This window comes from Magallana gigas, chromosome 3, assembly GCF_963853765.1.
Source record: "Magallana gigas chromosome 3, xbMagGiga1.1, whole genome shotgun sequence".
Taxonomy (NCBI): Eukaryota; Metazoa; Mollusca; class Bivalvia; order Ostreida; family Ostreidae; genus Magallana; species Magallana gigas.
Window position 1 is genome coordinate 8,980,260 of NC_088855.1, and position 18,938 is coordinate 8,999,197.

The window sequence follows — 18,938 nt, forward strand, 5'->3', positions numbered from 1 at the left end:
ATTACAAATATTGCCTGTCATTCCAACCAACTTTCTTCTAAAATAAAAAAAAAAATTGGAAAACAAATAAATAATAAACCGAGATGCATGTTCATCACACTTAAAATAAAATTAAACATATCATTTCCGTAAGAAAAACTACGATTTAATTAATTTCTCATCCTCATAATATTCCTTCAGATATAGCTCCCTTTTTAACTAGGTCATTGGAACTAAAAATAAATAAAGAGGTGAAGGTCGTTTTCGGCCGCCATGGCATAATGGCTTCCATATTGCAAATACTTTTGATATTTTTGGCATGCCTTCATTACTCAAAACTTTCGGTTATAACAACATTGCAATGCTAAATCCCAATAAAAAATATCAGCACTTTCAGTCAAACGTGGATTAGAAATCCTTAAACACTCAATATTTCTCGATCTTTTTAGTCACTAAAGTACAAGCCGCCATGTTGCAACTTAAAATTTGTTATGGTTGGTTGAAACCTATCTTTTTTCGTTAATTTATTGATACCAATATCTTATCGATATTAAGATAAAATTTATATAGTATTGTACACAAAAAATCAAATAAAACATTCATAAAAATAAACTGTTTGTTTTTTCTCGTAAGCGCGAGACTTATTTCTTAGCTAATGAAAACTCTTGTAACAAATCCTTGTCGGGGGTTAAGGTGTTCTAACCAATCAGAAGTAGGCTTTTTTCCCCGCGTAGAATCAAAGACTTGCGACCTCCAAAGGTGAGTACCCTTAAAAGATCCCTTATAGCCCCTAAAGTATGTTTGCTACATCCAAATTATTATAATTTTCTGAAAGCACAAAGAAAAAACTAAATGGGGTCACACACAAAAAGTACATCTTGCTTCTAGTTAATGTCATTTGACTTCTTGAAAATAGGCCATACTGTGAGACAAATCCACGCTTCTTGTGGGATTCCTAGCTTGGACTAGTCTTTGTTGTCAAACTACAGCACAGATTTACCAATGATGTCTCTCAAATATGTGCAAAATATGTCGTGTCAATTGACTGAGTAAGTGAAGTCTTGATAATATCTGTGTTTTTACCAAAATGAATGTTTATATAGTGTTATAACTCATTATATATAGGCTTACAGTGCCATATTCAGTAAAAACAAAACAATGGTTATATCTGTTTTACATGGAATACCATAATTCTAGAGATTTAGAGCAATAAGCATTAGTATTTTGATTGTTTGATTGATCAATTTTCATGGAATATAAAGACAAGACAGGCTGTATGTATAGACAACTCAAGAAATTGAAAAGTATATACAAATTCAGAATCTTAAGATTATGTGCATAGATACACCCTTATAGCTTAGTTGATTTTGTTTCAATCTCATATTATTGATGCATTTCCTTCCATACATCGTAAAATATATAGATTCTTAGCTATTTCAGATCACTTAGAAGTCTCTTTGATTAAGTGATGTGTGGCCCAACTGAAAATATTGACTTTTTTATGAGATGACATGGTTTTAAGAAAGGTTAACTTATCAAATCAAATATATAAGATGAATCTTTGTATCCCCGAAGCTTACCACCCTTCTCTCACTCCACAAGCAATACATGTATTGTCGTAAAAAAGTCATTTTAAACCTAATGAAAAGACTGTATGTATAAATTAATATTTTTTTTTTTAACTTTTTAGTCTGAGGAATTAGACAAAAGGAGCATTATTTTTATTTCGAAAAAAAAGTGGGTGTAAAATACTATGGGAAATTAGGTAGAAATATCTGCATAATATAATTCTGTATAAAAGTACCATGCTTCAATGTTGTAAAGATAAAGTAATGCTTATGCCATACACATTTGAATGATAAGGATTGCTTTCTCCAACATGTACTGTACTTCATTATACATGTATAAGAAGTTCGAAGCATGTCCATGCTCTATTTATATTGTATGTTCCCATTATTCTTAGATTTATGAATTACAGAATACATATAGGAATGCTGAAATACATAACTTCTTAAAAGAGCTGTTTGAGTTACAGAATATCAATGTCATGTTTATTATTTGGCAAAGTGAAACAACAATTGTTGAAACTGGCCAGCTGCAAACATCCAGAGAGCCTCAAAAATATTTTGAGAGTCAGTTTTCATTACCATACAATAACTTGGTATTATCAATTTGTTCATTTACTATGGTTTGTGTAGATCATTTTAGAACCATTTTAACAAGGCCTTGGACTTTCAGTAGGACATAACTATCTATTTCTTGTGCCAAAACAAATTAAAAATGAAGCTGGCTTCAGGTGAAATATACACAGATTGAGTAGTCTTAGCTCAAAAGCCAGACAAATCCTGTTGATTTCAAAGAGCAATGGCTGAGATGAAATAGACAGGCCTAAGTCACATTGCAGTTTGACACCAACTACCCAAAGTCCAAGCTCTTATTAAAATGGTTCAAATGTAATGCACAATGGTGAGTCAGGGTTGAGATGTAAGGAACAGATATCATAGTGGGTTTTTTCTTCTTATTTTCTACATCCATTTTAGGTCGTAATTTATAGACTCTTTACACTTGGAAATATGACATTTTTTCAAATTCAGTTAGAATTGTACTTTTCCTGTTTAGCAGGGAACCTAAAATGTGATACAAAAGATAAAATTAGCTATATGAATAAAGCAAATCAATAGTTATATATATTACTTGTTTGATATGATATATTTAGCTATTTCATTTTCAATTAAACCGATATGTTAAAAATATTCCTGATTAAACCTTTGTATGACATGTAATGAAGTCCTTCATTGTGGCTTCATGTACGTGTCTTTATATATACTTCTCTGCCTGTGAAAGATTGATTTCTCCTTGCCATATACTAGTATATCATTAAGCCTCAGTCCCTTCATAATACATGTTGTGATGTTTGATTGTTTGTTATATAGACTGGTTTACAGTGTATATATATCTTTTTAAAAAATAAGCTTGCATAATTTACATATAAATATGAATAACTCTTGAATGTTAACCAGCCGTGAATAAGAACATCTCAAATGAGATCAAGTAAATAAGTATGTCCACATTTTTTGACCCCATAAAAGAAAGTGGGGATTAAATAACATCTTACCCCTTGTTATATTTACACAGGTATACAGCCCATGTGATACATATTTAGAACATATGTGCCAGAAACAAGGAGTTTCCCATTGTTTTCTGACCTTTGTTTGATCTTTACATCATTGATACAACAAATTTTTGTTTAATCTTAGATTGAGTCTAGATTATTCTTATTTATTGATAACTCTAGTCTCTAGCCTTAATGAATGTAAACATTGTTGACTATATCAATAAATCCCCTTTTTCTCGATGAATCCTACTGAGGTATCAGCCTTTAAAATTCTAAATTTCTTCTGAAGTTTTCATAAAACCTCAGCCTTGATAAGTGTGCTTCAATGACCCAGTTCAGCATACTTTTATATCAGTATGTTTTGTCAGTTTGATCAATGTGTGTGTGTGTGTGTGAGAGAGAGAGAGAGAGAGAGAGAGAGATGTAAATTTTAACTTGTTTTGATTGTAGGAAAAGAGAACTGATGGATATCTTATTTTGAAGAGCAAAGCACTCATTGTTTGTCATACTTTATATTAGAAATGAGCAATTTCAATAAGTGACACAAACCCCAAAATGAAAAAAAATGTTGTGAGCTTTCTCTGAAGGCCAGATAGTTAAGATACAGGCAATGAGAGTTATATTAGACTTTACATAAAGTGATCTGTTTAAGTACCTACACATGTGTCAGACAGAGTACGTGTACTTGTTGTGTCCTGTTCTAAACTTGTCAGAGACCAAGCTTTATCTCTAATTGACTACCATTGTATGATCCTGTTGATAATTCTATCATAATAGTCTCTGGACACTTGTGTATCTCAGTGCTAATATCATGTAATGTCATAATCTCTTTCTTTTCTTGATTACAAGATGGCTAGACCTCCTTTTATACACAGTTCATTTAACTCTGTCGTGTAGCTTTCGCTTGAAATTGAAATGTTGTTTTTGATGTAATTTATGACCTGACATTTCCATTCTGAATACATTAATGTGACCTTGTATGAATTATTAATGCCCTGCTCTTTACATGCCTACATTTATGTTTGCGTTTATGTTTGTGAAACATTTTAATAAGAAAAGTGTTTTTTTTTTATTGTAAAGTATTTTACAGAAACAATCATGTTATTTTTCTACCACAATTCTTCTTTCGTCAGGTTTGGTTTATTTGCATGGAATTCCTTTGAGTTAGTTCAAGAGATTATTGATGTAACCACACACACTAGATACTGCTAATTGGGCCCTATTCAGCAATTGGAGGAAAGGGTAGTTAGTTGTGGTGGCATTAACACCCAATACCATGTGATAAAGAGGGCTAAATATGGCGAAATCCTGCAAACCAATGCAAATGATATCTGGCAGAGCATTTGATTGAGGAACAATCATTTGTGTGTTTCTAAACAAAAAATGTCTTTGTTCTTGGCAAATCTTCAGTCCAAGACATGACAGCGTTTTTTTATTTTTGTCAATAAATCAGAGAGAATTTTCTGGAAACTCTGTGGTCTGAACAGGAAGTACGTCCTTACATCGTTGACGTTTTAGGAATGTCAGATTGCACTCCAAAGCTTTTGTTTATGTGTAGCAGTGATGTTTAAAGAAACTCCCTTCATAAGTCAAAAATAGATAAAATCAATACACTGTATTAGAAGTTTAACTTTCAGAAACGTGCACAGGGTAATGTTTTATGAAGCGCCTTGTATTACCTTTACAATGGATGTTGAGATTTTCTTAAGTTTTGTTTTAGACTAGCTTCCATTTTTTTTTTTATTGGGGAGTACATTATAGCCACCATTTTGCAATGGAGACTGAAATGTTGTTCTGATGACTACCATTTCTATTGATTTTCGTTTTGGTATCTAAGTTTTTGTCCTTTAGATGCATGTCAGTGGCAGTGAGTTTTTATTTGATAGATGGGTTGACCTATTTCTATAAACACATGCACATAGTGACTAGGCATAAACAGACTTGCATACTGCTAGCTAGCTATCTGTGCAAGATATATTCAGGCATTCCGGCATGTTTACAATCTAAGTAGATGCGAACCTCCGACTTGTATAGCCTGCCCATTTCCTTTGTACTCGATGTGTGTGTGTTCAACGTGTATGAATGAATTATTTTTGCCAAGCAGACGCATCTGACTGTAAGCTGTAAAGCTTGCTCTGCTATTTACAATTTAAATTCTGCACTGACATGTGCAGGTTATGAAGGACAGTTATTGTTTCGGGTCAAATATTATCTGCGCATTTGTATTCTGATGAGAATAAAAGTTCTGGAAAAACCCAGTAGAGTGTGTAAACACTTTTTCATTAAAAGGGTCTGCCCTCAAAACAAATTTTAATTTTTTTAATGCCATGTTAGTATCCAAAACGAGAGTACATTCAATAGATAACTTCATCAATTCATATAATTATACCGATACATGTATATATAAATATATACAGTATGTCTCAAAAATAAAGAGTTGATCAAACAATATTATTAAACAACACTAGTTTTGTCCTGCATATGTCGGGCATCTACCACCTTTTTAATGAATTAATACTAATGATGTACTATAATAATTAAAAGTAAATTACTCTGACATGTATGCTGTACTAGTATATTGTGTTTCTAGAGCAGTGATTCTGAGATGGTTCTATTTGCTGTGTTTTTGTAGATGACATATTCACTGGCCATGAGACTAAGCTTCTGGACAGCCACTGATGACTTGACTGGTTTGATCACATGACGTTCCGGACAGATGTGATGCCTGCATGCCTTCACTACAACTTACTGTGTCGTCATCATTGGACATGTCTGAAAAGAAATCGCCTCCTCAAAAGGTAACACAACAGAGGTTATTCCAAGGCAGACAGTCTCTTTTTTCTCCCAACTGCTAAGTCTTAGGTGGCAACATAATGCAGGGCCTTAGTCGGATATATTGACATTAAGAATTGTTCATTAAACGTTTTGCACACAATACAAAAGCAGTCGAAAATAGTTCTAATCAGATTGGTTTTAAATTTTATTTTTGGTCCTTTTGTAACATACACAATGAAGGACAAAAGCCAGAATACGGCTTTGTGTTCCCTGTGTGGGCCCCCAGTCCTTGGGGCTCCCACAGGCTGAGACCTGTCACCTTGATATACTGCTATAAACAATCTCTACTGTTGGTGAGAAATGAAATGTACACAGGCCACTGTGTAGCCCAGTGTAAAGATTAGCCTGAAGGTCAAATAACTATTAACATTGTATACCCACTCCCAGACACATCAGGTCACATTACTTTTAAACACAGTACTCAAAATGGGGTTTTTGAGGGCCAGTCTCAAAACATTCCAAAGTCTGTAGTACTCTGTACACATAAAAAATGTCTCATGAAGATTTAATTAGCACATTTGTTCTGAAGAGTTTTTGTGAGCACATTAGTATGATCCTTTCTTCAGAAGAAAAATAGCAAAAAGTATGTAGGTGGACACATAATTGAGAAAACCCCGACAATACATCGACACGCTGATGTCTTTGTTCAGTCATAATTTATAAATTATTGATGTGAGAACAATCATTGGTTATGTAAAATCACTAATGTCATTTTCGTATAGCAATGATATAAACAGAGATTTTCAACATTGATGTGAGCAATATGACTATAGGAAGCCATTGATAAACTGTCAGGAGAAATAAAGAAAAAAAATTATTAGATATACAATACTAGAGGAGAAATGTGATACGAGATAGATTCTGGTGCAATTAGTGTAGTCTATCGACAAAAAGTGTTACAAGCCAGTTCTGTGGTGTTGGATTACCCCCTGTGAAGAACATGCAGTGTTTGATCTGTCGGAGTGAGTCAGTATTGGAGACCAGCAATTTTTGATGAGAGCAGACATTTACTGCTTACTTAGTGGTCTGCACTAGCATCAGGGAACAGCGGTGTGTTGTCAACAGTGAAAGCTGGGATTTCCAACTTGATTCTTCAATTCATTAAGTTACCTGAGTGGAATTGTGCTGTGTGTGTGAGGCAGCATACAGCTTGACAAAAACAGGCCAGGATTTATGATGAATGGTTGGAGTGTATTGTGACAGGTCTACACCTATTGAAAGGCTGTGATTTGTGTGTACCTGTGGCTTTTTGTCATTACAAACAAAATCAGCTGGTAGGACTGGATAGTTCTATGTGTTATTAGAGGAAAAAATCAACTGGAAAATATCTGTGGAATCTACTGTGGTAGACTTTGTGATGTAATCTGGAGAGAGATTTATTAATGAACTAACAAGATATCATTACCGGTACAGGAGTTTGATTTAAACAGTTTGAGACTGATCATCTTTGAGTGGCAAAATCAGTGAATGAAGTTTTGATTCCTTGTGATTTCGTTCCAGCTTGAGATATACCCCTGATCGAGTGAAACATTGTGACTGTGCAATGAACATTTTGTGTCAGTGACAATCATGCAGGCCTTATTACAGGGTCCTTCCTGCTATCATTTTGATATCAGTCATGATACATGTAAGCCTGGCATGTTTCGCCAGGTGAAACACCCAGACGCGGGCCGCCGAGAGGTCAGAAATTCCATCAAGATGGTATGTGAGGGGTCACAGAAATCACTGCAGTGTCTGAATATCTCCTGTGTTATCCCTATTCTTCTTCTGTGTTGTGTAAATGCAGGAGAGTGTACATGTACACAGCATTTTGTAAAATAAGTGGAACCTTTGAACTACCCCTCTCTCTTTTATGTCCAAATTGCAAAATTATGTTAATTACATTAGTTTTATATCTAATTAAAGTTTAATAGTTGATATGTATTATACATCAATGAGTACTTTGATGCCAAATCTACCATCGATCTAAATACAGACTTGTGAAGAAAAAAAAATACAAAAATGAAATTCATAGAGTCACCCAAGTGCTTTGTTTTATTGATTAATGATGATTGTCTCGGGCATGGTTTGATATCGCTGACTTTCCTTCTCCTTGAGGCGGCAGGTGTGCTGTTGACGTAGGGATGATTCCTTTGTTATGAAGCTAGGCGACCTTTTTCTGTTGCACTTTTGTCCTTACTACTGTTTCCCATGGTTACCAGTTAGGAAATGTCTTTAGGTGCTATGGGAGTGCAGGTTATCTGATCTGATTATAAGGATAAAGTCCAGGCCTTTTTTTTTCTCTTTCTAATGCATTTTTTTTGGCAATGGTTGAGAAATAGCAATGTGAAAACAGACGCAGCTGGAAATTTCAGAATAAATCTGCTCATTGTAATCACTGACATAGTGTCTGAATTTTGTACAAATATTTTGTTGATTAGGTCAATAAAGGGAATGTTTTATAGTTTGCTTACTATGATATATGACCATGAAATCAACTGTTCAAATTATGCTTGTCATCATTGTTCCCAATCAAATGCTTAACATGAACACCCAGTGATCTTTTTTTCTTCTTTACAGCAGGAGAAGCCAATTCTTATAAGAACACCGCAACCAGAGAGCAAGACCCTAAAACGTAAAATCCTTGTGTCCGACTCCCCACCTCAACTTGATGAAGACGACCGAAAGACCACACCCAAACGGAAGAAGCCCCTGTTAAATTCTGAAATGTCGCCCACCCACCATGGATCCACCCCTGTATCTAAGACCCCCAGCAGTGGGATTACCTCCCCTCGCACAGGGCCCCTCTCCGAGAGACAGCAGATGTTGTTCTTGATGAAAATGACTGATGATTCACAAGGTTTGTATTATTGATTTCATCAGAGAATGTTTGCTATTAAACTTACATTTCCCCTTTCTTTATATTATCTTTTACTGAGAGTATATAGTACATGTACAATAAAAGTGTTTAGGAAACAAATCCCCTCCCTTCCTCTTGTAAAAAAAAAAAAGGCAAGAACCTGCTGCTTACAGTCTTCCCCCCTCCATCAAAATGTGGCAAGATAAATCTAATGTGGGTTAAATTTCACAGTAGATTTAAATTTTTTGGTAGATAAGGATGTGTGTTTTCCCATCTGTTGCAAGAATAATATGCGATGGAAGTTCTTAGCAATTTGCTACCTCTAAGCCTTCAGTGACGTACAGTGTATGATTACTAATTCCTCTACAATGAGAAAGAAAGCTTTTATTAAAATCAACTCTGAATTAACCATGAAGTAATCCACCAGTCCTTTTGCATCTCATTTAAAAGTAATGTAATAGGAATCTTCATTACCTGATGACTCGTACAACAAAAACACAAAAGATGGGGTGACTTTAAATGTAGGTAATGTTATGTATGTTTAGATATTTATGACATGCTTCAGTTGTTACAATGATTTATAGCTCCAGGCCCTGGCTGTATTTTGAAATGACTTGGGGTAGATATTTGTACAAAGAATGTGTAGGTGTAGAATCAATATCACATCGCCTGACTCAGTAGCAGAAGATTAAATTGACTGTTCTAGCCACCATTCCTCCGAGATTTACTCTACATCTACAGCTATAATGGCAGGCTATGACATTTTGTAAATGCATTAGCTGTTTATTAAGCATACACTGCAGTAGACAAGACACAAATAGAATGGTTCTGTGGAGGAAACCCAAGTTCATACAAGTTTTTGTCCATCTAGTGAAAAGATCTAATTTTAGTGCATTAAACAGACATTAATTCTCTTTTTTATGAATAGCTCATCAATAATTAAAGTTTATCAAGGCTATTATATTACATAAAGTCTGTCCTTGATGGGATTTAGCCCAGTGTTTGCTGTTTCCTGTGAACTTGCACCAGGCTGACACCCTGACAAGCATTGTGTTGTCGTGTTGTTTACTAACTGATACCGTTCCCTAAGGGCAAGCATGTCTCTGCTGTAAAGAAACCATTTGTTTCTGCTCGTTATGTTTTATTGTAGATCAATAATGGAAAATGAATTAGAAATAATTGGATACTTAGTTGACCTACCTCTGTCTGTACTTTAATCTAATCTACACATGTATCTTCAATTCCATATTGTTTTGATGGTTTTTTTGGTATGAACTTTATATGATCACCAATTATTGTTTGTGTATGTGATATTGATCAAGTAGATTCATGTCTGATGTTTTCATTTGTTCTAGATTCATCATCCAAACCCACCTCCCCTCAACCCTCGGTTCCTTCTGTTAAGAAAACGCCAGGGGACAAAAAAGTGCACAAAAGAAACGAGCGTGGGGAAACCCCTCTCCATTTGGCAGCCATTAAAGGGGATGTGAAACAGACAAAGAAACTGATCAAGGCTGGGGCTGATGTGAATGTGGCCGACTTTGCAGGTAAAAGTCATTCTTGGTGACAAGAGCAGCCATCATCCCTACATGTCTGTGTGATCTGTGTGATATACTAGAATCTTTTGTTTTGATTAAAAACCTCCCTTGTTGCTATATACCATTTTGCCAATGGCATTTAAAACACACATTGTTTAAAAGCTATTAAGTTTTATGCTTTTGTATATAAAATTTCTCCCCAAAAAGTGAATTTGTTTTCGTTGAGGGTGGAATTCATAACATATTCGTTCCAAGTCATTGCATTAAGTGCTGAATATTAAATAGATGTAGGATATTGATGGAACTGTTGGATGTTTGACATTGTTTGTTCTCTGCATGACGAATGACAGGTAGCATATTAAAATGCTAAGTTCCAACTATTCTGATTAAAACCAGACAAAAGAATAGTGTTTTATAATTTTTATGAATATTTAAGTGCAAAAGATTTGTTATACATTGTTCTGAGAATATCATTATAAACTAGATAGAACAGACTTCAATTTGATTACTGGTAATCTTATATTGCAAAAAAGGCATGCATTAACTGGATCGCAGACGGCAGTGGCAGGTTTCAAGTTGACTAGGGAGTGGGCTAGTACATCGATTTTGGCTTGTTATAAGCTGGGTTGATTTTGAATTCTGTGGAATTGTGCTTGGCTGATTGTAAGAGACAGGTCTGACCTTGTCAATTCAGAGTCTAATTGGGAAGGTATTGATTTGTGATTCACCCTAGCTAGAGGTCGAGAGACAGCTTAAGCTGGCAGGCTTATCAGCAGAGCACAGGTCTCTGGGCAGACTCTTATAGTTCTTCATTGATCTCCCAAGTCGCATATGAACTGAGACTTGTGCAAGAACATCAATTTCTGATTTATCTCACCAATTTCATAGAACTTGTCTCAGACATGGGTTTTTTCTGTGAACAGTGGCGGTTTTGTCAACTATTGATCGTAAAGTTGATCACACCCTCCTACCTGTTTAATAGTCAGGTGCTTGACCCGATTTTATGTGTTCTTACATCATGTCTGAGTCACTTTTCTGTGAAATGTAATCTGTAGAAATTTATCAAGAGGCAAGGAAACAAAGCCATAAGAAATAGAATCTCGAGCCACAAATTTGTCATTTGGAGTTGGTATTTAACAATAAAACTATGGTACTACATGTATCGGTATTACATATCTAAGCACTGTTTTTTTAAAAATAAAATTCCTCTAGATAACAAGTTCCTCTACCGCAGTTGATGGGATGAGTTTGTCAAATAAATTGAAGTTCTTACTGATACATGCATTTTAGATGTTGTTAAAGAGCACATACATGTACATCATGTACAAGTTTACGTCAGACACCTATATTTAAGATATTTTGTATTTCAGGATGGACACCTCTTCACGAAGCTTCAAATAGAGGCTGGGTATCAGTCACAAAACAGCTGCTAAAGGCAGGCGCTAATGTCAATGTACAGGGACTGGAGAATGACACGCCCCTCCACGATGCTTCAGGAAATGGACACACTGAGGTAGGTTAAAGGTCAAAGGTCAAGAGAAGACTGTACAAGTTTGTTTGTTTATTTGTCAGTCACATAATAACAATTACAAAGAAGAAAAATCTTGTGTTGATGTTCCATGATTTTAAATGCTATTGAAAAGTGAGATTTATCTTATTTTTGTGTTAGCTGGTTGAGCTGCTTTTGAAGCATGGAGCTAACCCCCTACAAGCCAACAGTAAGGGTAAGACGCCTGTAGATGTGGCCGCCTCCCAGGAGATGGTGAAGCTGCTGAGGAAGGAGATCATCGCCTCCAGCAGTGACAGCTCCAGTCTGGACGACGCCCGCTCCCCCACCTCCCCAGAGAGTAACTCTTCCTGCAAGGACGACGATATGGATAGTACGTTTCTTTGATGTTGTATCTTATTTGTATGGCTCTTTGTTTTTTAAGAAGTTTTTCATCAATACTAATCAATGTTGTTGCAAAAGAGAATCAAATAAACTTTTTTCCCTATTTTTTAATCATAGGTGTAATTACAGTTGAAATATGATTATTTTTGTTAAATTGACCATCCTTTTGTAGTTTTTGTGCCAAGAAATCCTAAATCAGACTCCAACAATGCAACTTCGGGACCAAGTAGTCGTAAAAGCATCTTCATTAAGTTCCAGCGTGAACAGAATGATGAACAGAGTGACAAGTCTCCAGACATCTACAGTTGTCTGGTGGAGACGGGTGAGAACAAAGACATTCAATCCTCATGTGATAGTCCAGCGTCCAGCGGGAGTGACTTGTATGACCCCCAGCTACAGAGTGACAGGTTCAAACCCAAGTCGGGAGGTACGGAAGAAGTGTGTGCTACTAGGTCTGAATCTCCCGCCTCCAAGGTGAAACTTCCATTCTCATCGTCATTATCGTCAGACATGGGTGGCTTTGAACTTGGAGGCTTCAACAGGTTGAATAACCTGGAGCCAGACAGTCAGGGCATTGAACACAGCTCTCAAAAATACAAGTTAAAAGTGTCGGAAACTCAGCCATTTTTCCCACAAAGTGAAGGATTTAGTGATAGTGAATCCAGAGATTCGTTCAATTTGGATAATGATCGTGATAGGATGCGGATTCCAACTGTGGATTCGAGTCACTCGCGATTAAAAGACTCGACTACATCAGACATTCAGCGGAACAGTGTCAATTCAGTGCTAAATTCGTGTACCTCCACCACTACTGGGAAATCAGGAGGTGGTGGGGAGACCAATAGTGTATCAAGTAGTTCTAATAATGAACAAAGTTTTCTGCAAAATAGCTCAAATATTCCTCGAAGAAATAGTATTAGTAGTTCAAATAATTATGTGTCAAACAGTGCCAACAATGGGAATTCAAATGACCTGCCAAATTCTAGTGTCAGTTCTAGTGGACTTAAATGGGACCTTCGATCAACGGCTTCACCGAAAAGTGAAGATGGCAGCAATCATTCAGGAAGGTCCGACTCTAATCGGATAGGGTCTCCTATACGAGTGGAGGGCAAGGATTTCAAGTCCTCGCCCAGAGTAGATCGTGATAACAACAGAGACAGCAAGCCTTGTTCTCCCAAGGTACCCCCATTGAAGATCATCATCCCTCCCAAAACATCAACAGCATCCAGTCAGGATCCAGAGTCAGCGAAGATTCACACATCCAAGAAATCTCTCCCCTATGTATTAAATCCTACTCAGGAACAGCAGGCCGGGGGCTTGCTCCCCCAGACCAGCACCGCCACCGCGCTGGGTTCACAGGAAATCCAGCCTGTAGCAAGCCCAGCCTCCTCGCGGTCCTCATCCAGTGGGACGACGTCCAAGGACGGTAATAAATATTCTGGCAAAGACTCGAAAGAGAAAGACAACAAGGAGGTGTCCTCAGACTCACAAGTCAATACTGAAAGTGATCAGAAGTCTGAGGAAATTTCATCGTCCTCAAAGGAGAGTAAAGAGAGAGACAATAGTTCTAAAGTGAAGGATAGTGAGAAGGATGGTAAGGAGAAAGGACAGGACGATGAGAAGGAGAGAGAAACCCAGCAGACGAGGCGGACACTACGCTCTCACACTCAGGCCATGCAGCAGGAAAAGCAGAAACAGGGTAGACCACCACCAAAGGAGAAAGATAGAGACTCAGGTAATTCTTACAACAAAGAGGATAGAAATGCTTACAGTATTGCCTTTTATTATTTAATGTTTATCCTCTTAATAACGTCACAGAATGGCAGTCAAATACTACATTAAGTAAATGTAATGCAACAGTTAACAACTGAGGTGCCAATCTGGGACAATATGCACAAAAATACTGGACTGTCAAGTTAATAATAAAATATTTTGTTTAAACAGGAATGTTTTGATCATGAATCAACCTGAACAGACTTTGATTTGTTCTTGTCATTGTGAATTGTAAACATTAACATCAAACTACACAAACCCCACTTCCCTTTGCATGCATGAGCTGTAAAAAAAAAACCCCCATGATTTACACAACTTGCTCTGTAAATAGCATTCTAAATATTTGCTTATCCCAACATTTTGAGACACAGTGTATCAGATCAAGAAGTTTTCAATTAGTTCTCACAGTCTGTACCCTGTAAATGTCAGATGGTATTGTTATAAGGCATTCATTGATTTTTTATGCATGTTTTATGTAGACCTTGTTTGTTTCTATGCTGAATTCTTTAAAATATTTGACCTTCTGCCAGTATTTCTTTATGCTTTGCACAATTGTTTGAAGTCTAAGATCATAAATTCTGGATACTTTAAGTAATTAATTATGAAACTAGACACAGAATTTCTTTTCTGTGTGTTCAAACAGCTAACCAATTATTTACAATGTACAGAATTAATTCTGTACATTGTAATTAATTGGTTAGCTGTTTGAACACTGCATTCCTATTGATTAGTTTTTGTCATCTGTGTACAGGAAGTAAAGAATCGTCAGACAAGGATGAAACAGGAAGCACATCCAAGAGTAAAACAGAGGATGAGGAGGTTCACATGCTGCCACGGAAACGAAAGGGTTTACGGCCAAAGACGGAGCCCGCTCCCCAGCCTGTCACTGAGCCCGCTATCACCCTGCCACCCGTGTCCTACGAAAAGCCCCCCAATCCATTCGAGTTATACTTGTCCATTAGAAAACAGGTACCCTGTCTTCTGTAGTGATACACACATATATATATCTTGTGCATCAAATATCAAGTGTAGCTTTTGTGTGATGTAACTAAAGGGCACCGTACAATTGTATTTTTTTTTTAAAGAGAAAAAAAATTAATCTAGCCCAATATTGCATGTGTTTTTTAAGCGCAAACATGCATATGATAATGAATACACGTGCATTTTCTCTAAAAAAATCCCTTTGTTTTTCCTTTTTGTAACAGGTGATTCGGCAACAGAATAATTTGTCCATAGTCCATCCTAAAGCTCCTCAGGGCTTCAAAGACTACTTAATGGTCAGCTGTGGCTATGTGCTGGAAGGGAAGAAAGCCAGCACTCTCTCTGTACCAATGGTAAGAACACCACTTTCATATTGTCAGTTATCTTTGACTCCTGGTTCAATACTGTAGTAAAGAACTAGCTGCAATAGTAAAGAGCAAATAAGGAGATCAGGCTATATTTAAAAACTTTTTTGTCTGCCCTCCTGTGGCTGTTTAAAATATGGGTGGTAGTATTGGAAAAATGTTTTTTTTCTTCAATTTTATAGAATAAAGATCTTAAAACCAGCTTTTATAAACATTTGTGTTTAGATTGTTTGTTAAAAAACCCTAATATATGTCTGTTTCTTTTTCATCACTCATTTAGCGAGGAAACATTTTTAATTTAGACTCATATTATCAACTTTAATTATTATTTTTTTTGCAGTTATCGCCACCAAATTCAGTTCAAGGGGATATGAGGGAATTATTTATCAATCAGGAAAAAGTCCGCTATAAGCTGAGATTGCAACATCTTACAGAAAGGGTATGTCAGAAATTTCTGATTAAATTCTTCTGACATCCTCAAGTATTTTCTACTCATGACTTTCCTCGCGTATGTTGTATGTAACATGTTTTTATGAATATTTGTATTCTGACACTTCTTCAGGAGAAACTGATTTTGTCATTGGAGCAAGAGAGGATCCGAGAGCACGGGCGGGCAGCTCGTGCGATGGCCAATCAGAACCTGCCGCTCAGTGTGTGTACAATATTAAAGAATGAAGAAATCTATCATGCAATGGATGCAGAGCAGGTAATATTTCAGATTTTTGTCATTTTCACAAAAAGGAAAAGATATGTGCAAAGAATTATACTCATAGAAGTATTGACAATATTTGTATACACACTGAAATAACATCACTAATGTTTGGATGTCTGTAAAGATTTTCAATATTTGGTTATCTATTAAAGACTTTACACGAGTATTATACTCAATATACATCGCTTCCTATTTCCCTGGAATTGTTTCAGGAGGAGAAAGAGAAGAGTGGAAGGGCTCGCTATAATGGCAGACAATTCTTATCATGGTTGAAAGATTTAGACGACAAGTTTGAAAAACTCAAGGTAATCGTACACAGTAAAAGAGTTTATTTATGTTATCATAATTCAGGTGTATTTTGCTCATGATATTTTACTGGTAAAAATATGTTTAACAAAATGCTAAAATAAAGAATTTTTTTGTTTTAGGAGGACTTGTTATGTCGACATCATATGGAGGCAGACTCTTTGTATGCGATTCAGAAACTCGACTGGGAATGGAAGATGAAGGAGCTGGGTTTATGTGATAATAATGCTACACCAGAGGTGGATGAAGTCAGCGTGCCTATGGTCCAAGTTCATGAATTTGATCTGACTTAGCCCAGGAAGAAATTTGAGAGTGGACGTAGTCCCTTGAAATTTGGGAGATGTGAAAGTGAAAGTGAAAGTAGGCCACTGAGAGCATCCTTGTGATGTTCAGAGAGGGAAATAAAATGGACGGCGAAGAATGTCCAATGTATGGTGCAATGCATTATGTGCTGTGTTAACAGTGTGGTTTGGAGTAATACTGTAGTTGCTTATATCTGGTAAAAGATTGAAAGAAAAAAGCAGTTTATGAAGAGAGATACAGAGGGTGCACCACAGAAAGTGGAGCATGTGCATGAGGTCACATTTAGATTGAGATTTTGATCTGGAGGACACTGCATCAAGCCCCCCGGATCTATGTTGTGATGCAGGTTGAACAGTTAAGTGTGCAAACCTGCAACAGTCCCCAGCATTTTACAAGTTGACACTTTCACACAACTTGCAGTCATATGCCTTTTCAAATATACAGTGTAGGTAATTCAGAATTTGGATAATTTGCCTCAAGTGCTGTAGTTTTATAATTTTGTGTAGTTTAACAAGGCAAAAGGATTTTTAAAATATCATTGAGGTACATGTAAATGTATATTGCTTATGAAAATATCACTAAAAAATAGAAGTTCTGGTTTCATGGATAATTTTCTTGAAAATTTTCTTCAAAAAATGCTGATAGACATTTTAGATTCAGTTCTAAACTCTCTGCTTTTATAAAACTGAGATACTGCATGACATTTTCCCTTGGAGCAGTCTTTCAGCCATTAGCTGCATATTAGATGTAGTGTTGCACAATGAAGCCTTGTAGAAATCTGGACGTTGGTTGTACTGAAATCATGTTATAAAGCAGAGTCACAAGTACACCCAGTCTATTTTAAATTGTTTAAGAACAAAGATATATCATTTATAGCCTTGTGAATTTTACTTTTGAAATATTCTTAAATTCTTAAACTTGGACATGTGAATGGTTAATATTAAACAAAAAGGTTCAAAATACCTGAATCTCATTGCATTAGTAAATTATTTTATGACATTATATTTTTGATTTTATCCTTGTCAGGAATCCAATCACACAAAGGCAATATTCCCCATTTAATTTAGTGCTGTTTTTGTTTACTGAGCATCTCTTATTGTGTTTCATGTATATTACATGTTTAGATGGTCTGTGCCTCTGGTTCAATTTTTACTGGATTTTCCCAGCACCTCTTGTTCATTGGTATTTTATGTTGTACAGCAATGTATCAAGATAAAAGACATGTATATGTACTCATTTTTTAAACATTGAGATATTTAATGTTCAAATTATTTTTGTCACATGTGGTAAATGCCATGGGAGAGACTGTTCCATGCATTAAAAATAAAATGTACAGAAATAGAAAATTGGCATTTGTATTATTTTTATCAACAAAGAATTTGTAGACATGGGTATGACTAATTCATGAAAACAAAGAGTTAAACGATTCAATATTTACATTTATCATGGAGTGGTGTTCTTACAGATACTAATAACTGAAACATGATCTACAGTAAATTCCAGTAGTATCGATATGTACTGAATAGGCTTATTTTGTGAACTCTTTCAAACTGCCATCCAAGTAGCGCAAAAAGCCAATCTGCATATTGCAAATCAGTGGGAAGAAAATAAAAGAATATTATTGAAATAAGCTCTTACAAATTAGCATTACTTCACTAATATTCAGCCAAATAAAGACTAGTTTAGTTTTTTTTAGCTTATATACAAGTAATTTCTATGAATTGTACTGAAGTATAACAACACCAAGTTGAACACAGTGGCAACCCTGTTCATGCGACGTATCTCTTCTTAATTCATTGTATTAAATGTGGACCCACCATATAATACATATTCCTTTGCGTTACAAATTATCTTGACCATGTATTGAGACTTAAACATATGTAATCATTAGAACTTTAACTTCTCTAATGCTAAAAAAGTACTAGAAATGAAAATATTTTCTTCACAAAATAATGCACTAAATCAGACCATACAGTATAAATGGTATATTATTCCACACCTGTGTGCTTGACTGTGTCTGGATTATTTCCTGCTCAATCGTAATTTTGTCATCAAATAATTTTAACATAATTATCACAAAAAGTATAAATATAAGCAGGAAAACGCTTTCATTGGCTGTTTATGCAGCTGCATAAAAATTTATACATTTTAAGTAATTCTCACAACCTTTATTCCGGCATGAACCACATATTGTTTACAGAAACCAAGTTAAAAAAACTCTATAAATTCTGTTCAGCTTCATTTCTTATCTCCAACCAAATCATAGACAATACATTTATCATAAGGTTAGCATCAAGGACG

General features: G+C 35.7%; 1 protein-coding gene across 3 annotated transcripts; it reads left to right on the forward strand.

The window, feature by feature from the left end:
* The first annotated feature begins 646 nt into the window (after positions 1-646).
* Positions 647-17,983, forward strand: LOC105334709 (ankyrin repeat domain-containing protein 11). Of its 3 annotated transcripts, none has more exons than XM_066078387.1 (13): positions 647-738; positions 5,727-5,892; positions 8,489-8,768; positions 10,124-10,315; positions 11,677-11,819; positions 11,976-12,186; positions 12,370-13,932; positions 14,722-14,939; positions 15,176-15,304; positions 15,657-15,755; positions 15,879-16,022; positions 16,241-16,333; positions 16,457-17,983. In XM_066078387.1, the coding sequence occupies exons 2-13, from the start codon at positions 5,824-5,826 to the stop codon at positions 16,625-16,627; spliced, it is 3,312 nt and encodes a 1,103-aa protein (XP_065934459.1). In that variant the 5' UTR covers positions 647-738; positions 5,727-5,823; the 3' UTR covers positions 16,628-17,983. The 3 variants fall into 3 exon arrangements, with proteins under 3 accessions (XP_065934459.1, XP_065934460.1, XP_065934458.1); XM_066078388.1 differs by lacking the exon at positions 647-738 and adding an exon at positions 880-1,028; XM_066078386.1 differs by lacking the exons at positions 647-738; positions 5,727-5,892 and adding an exon at positions 6,584-7,630.
* The last annotated feature ends 955 nt before the right edge of the window (positions 17,984-18,938 follow it).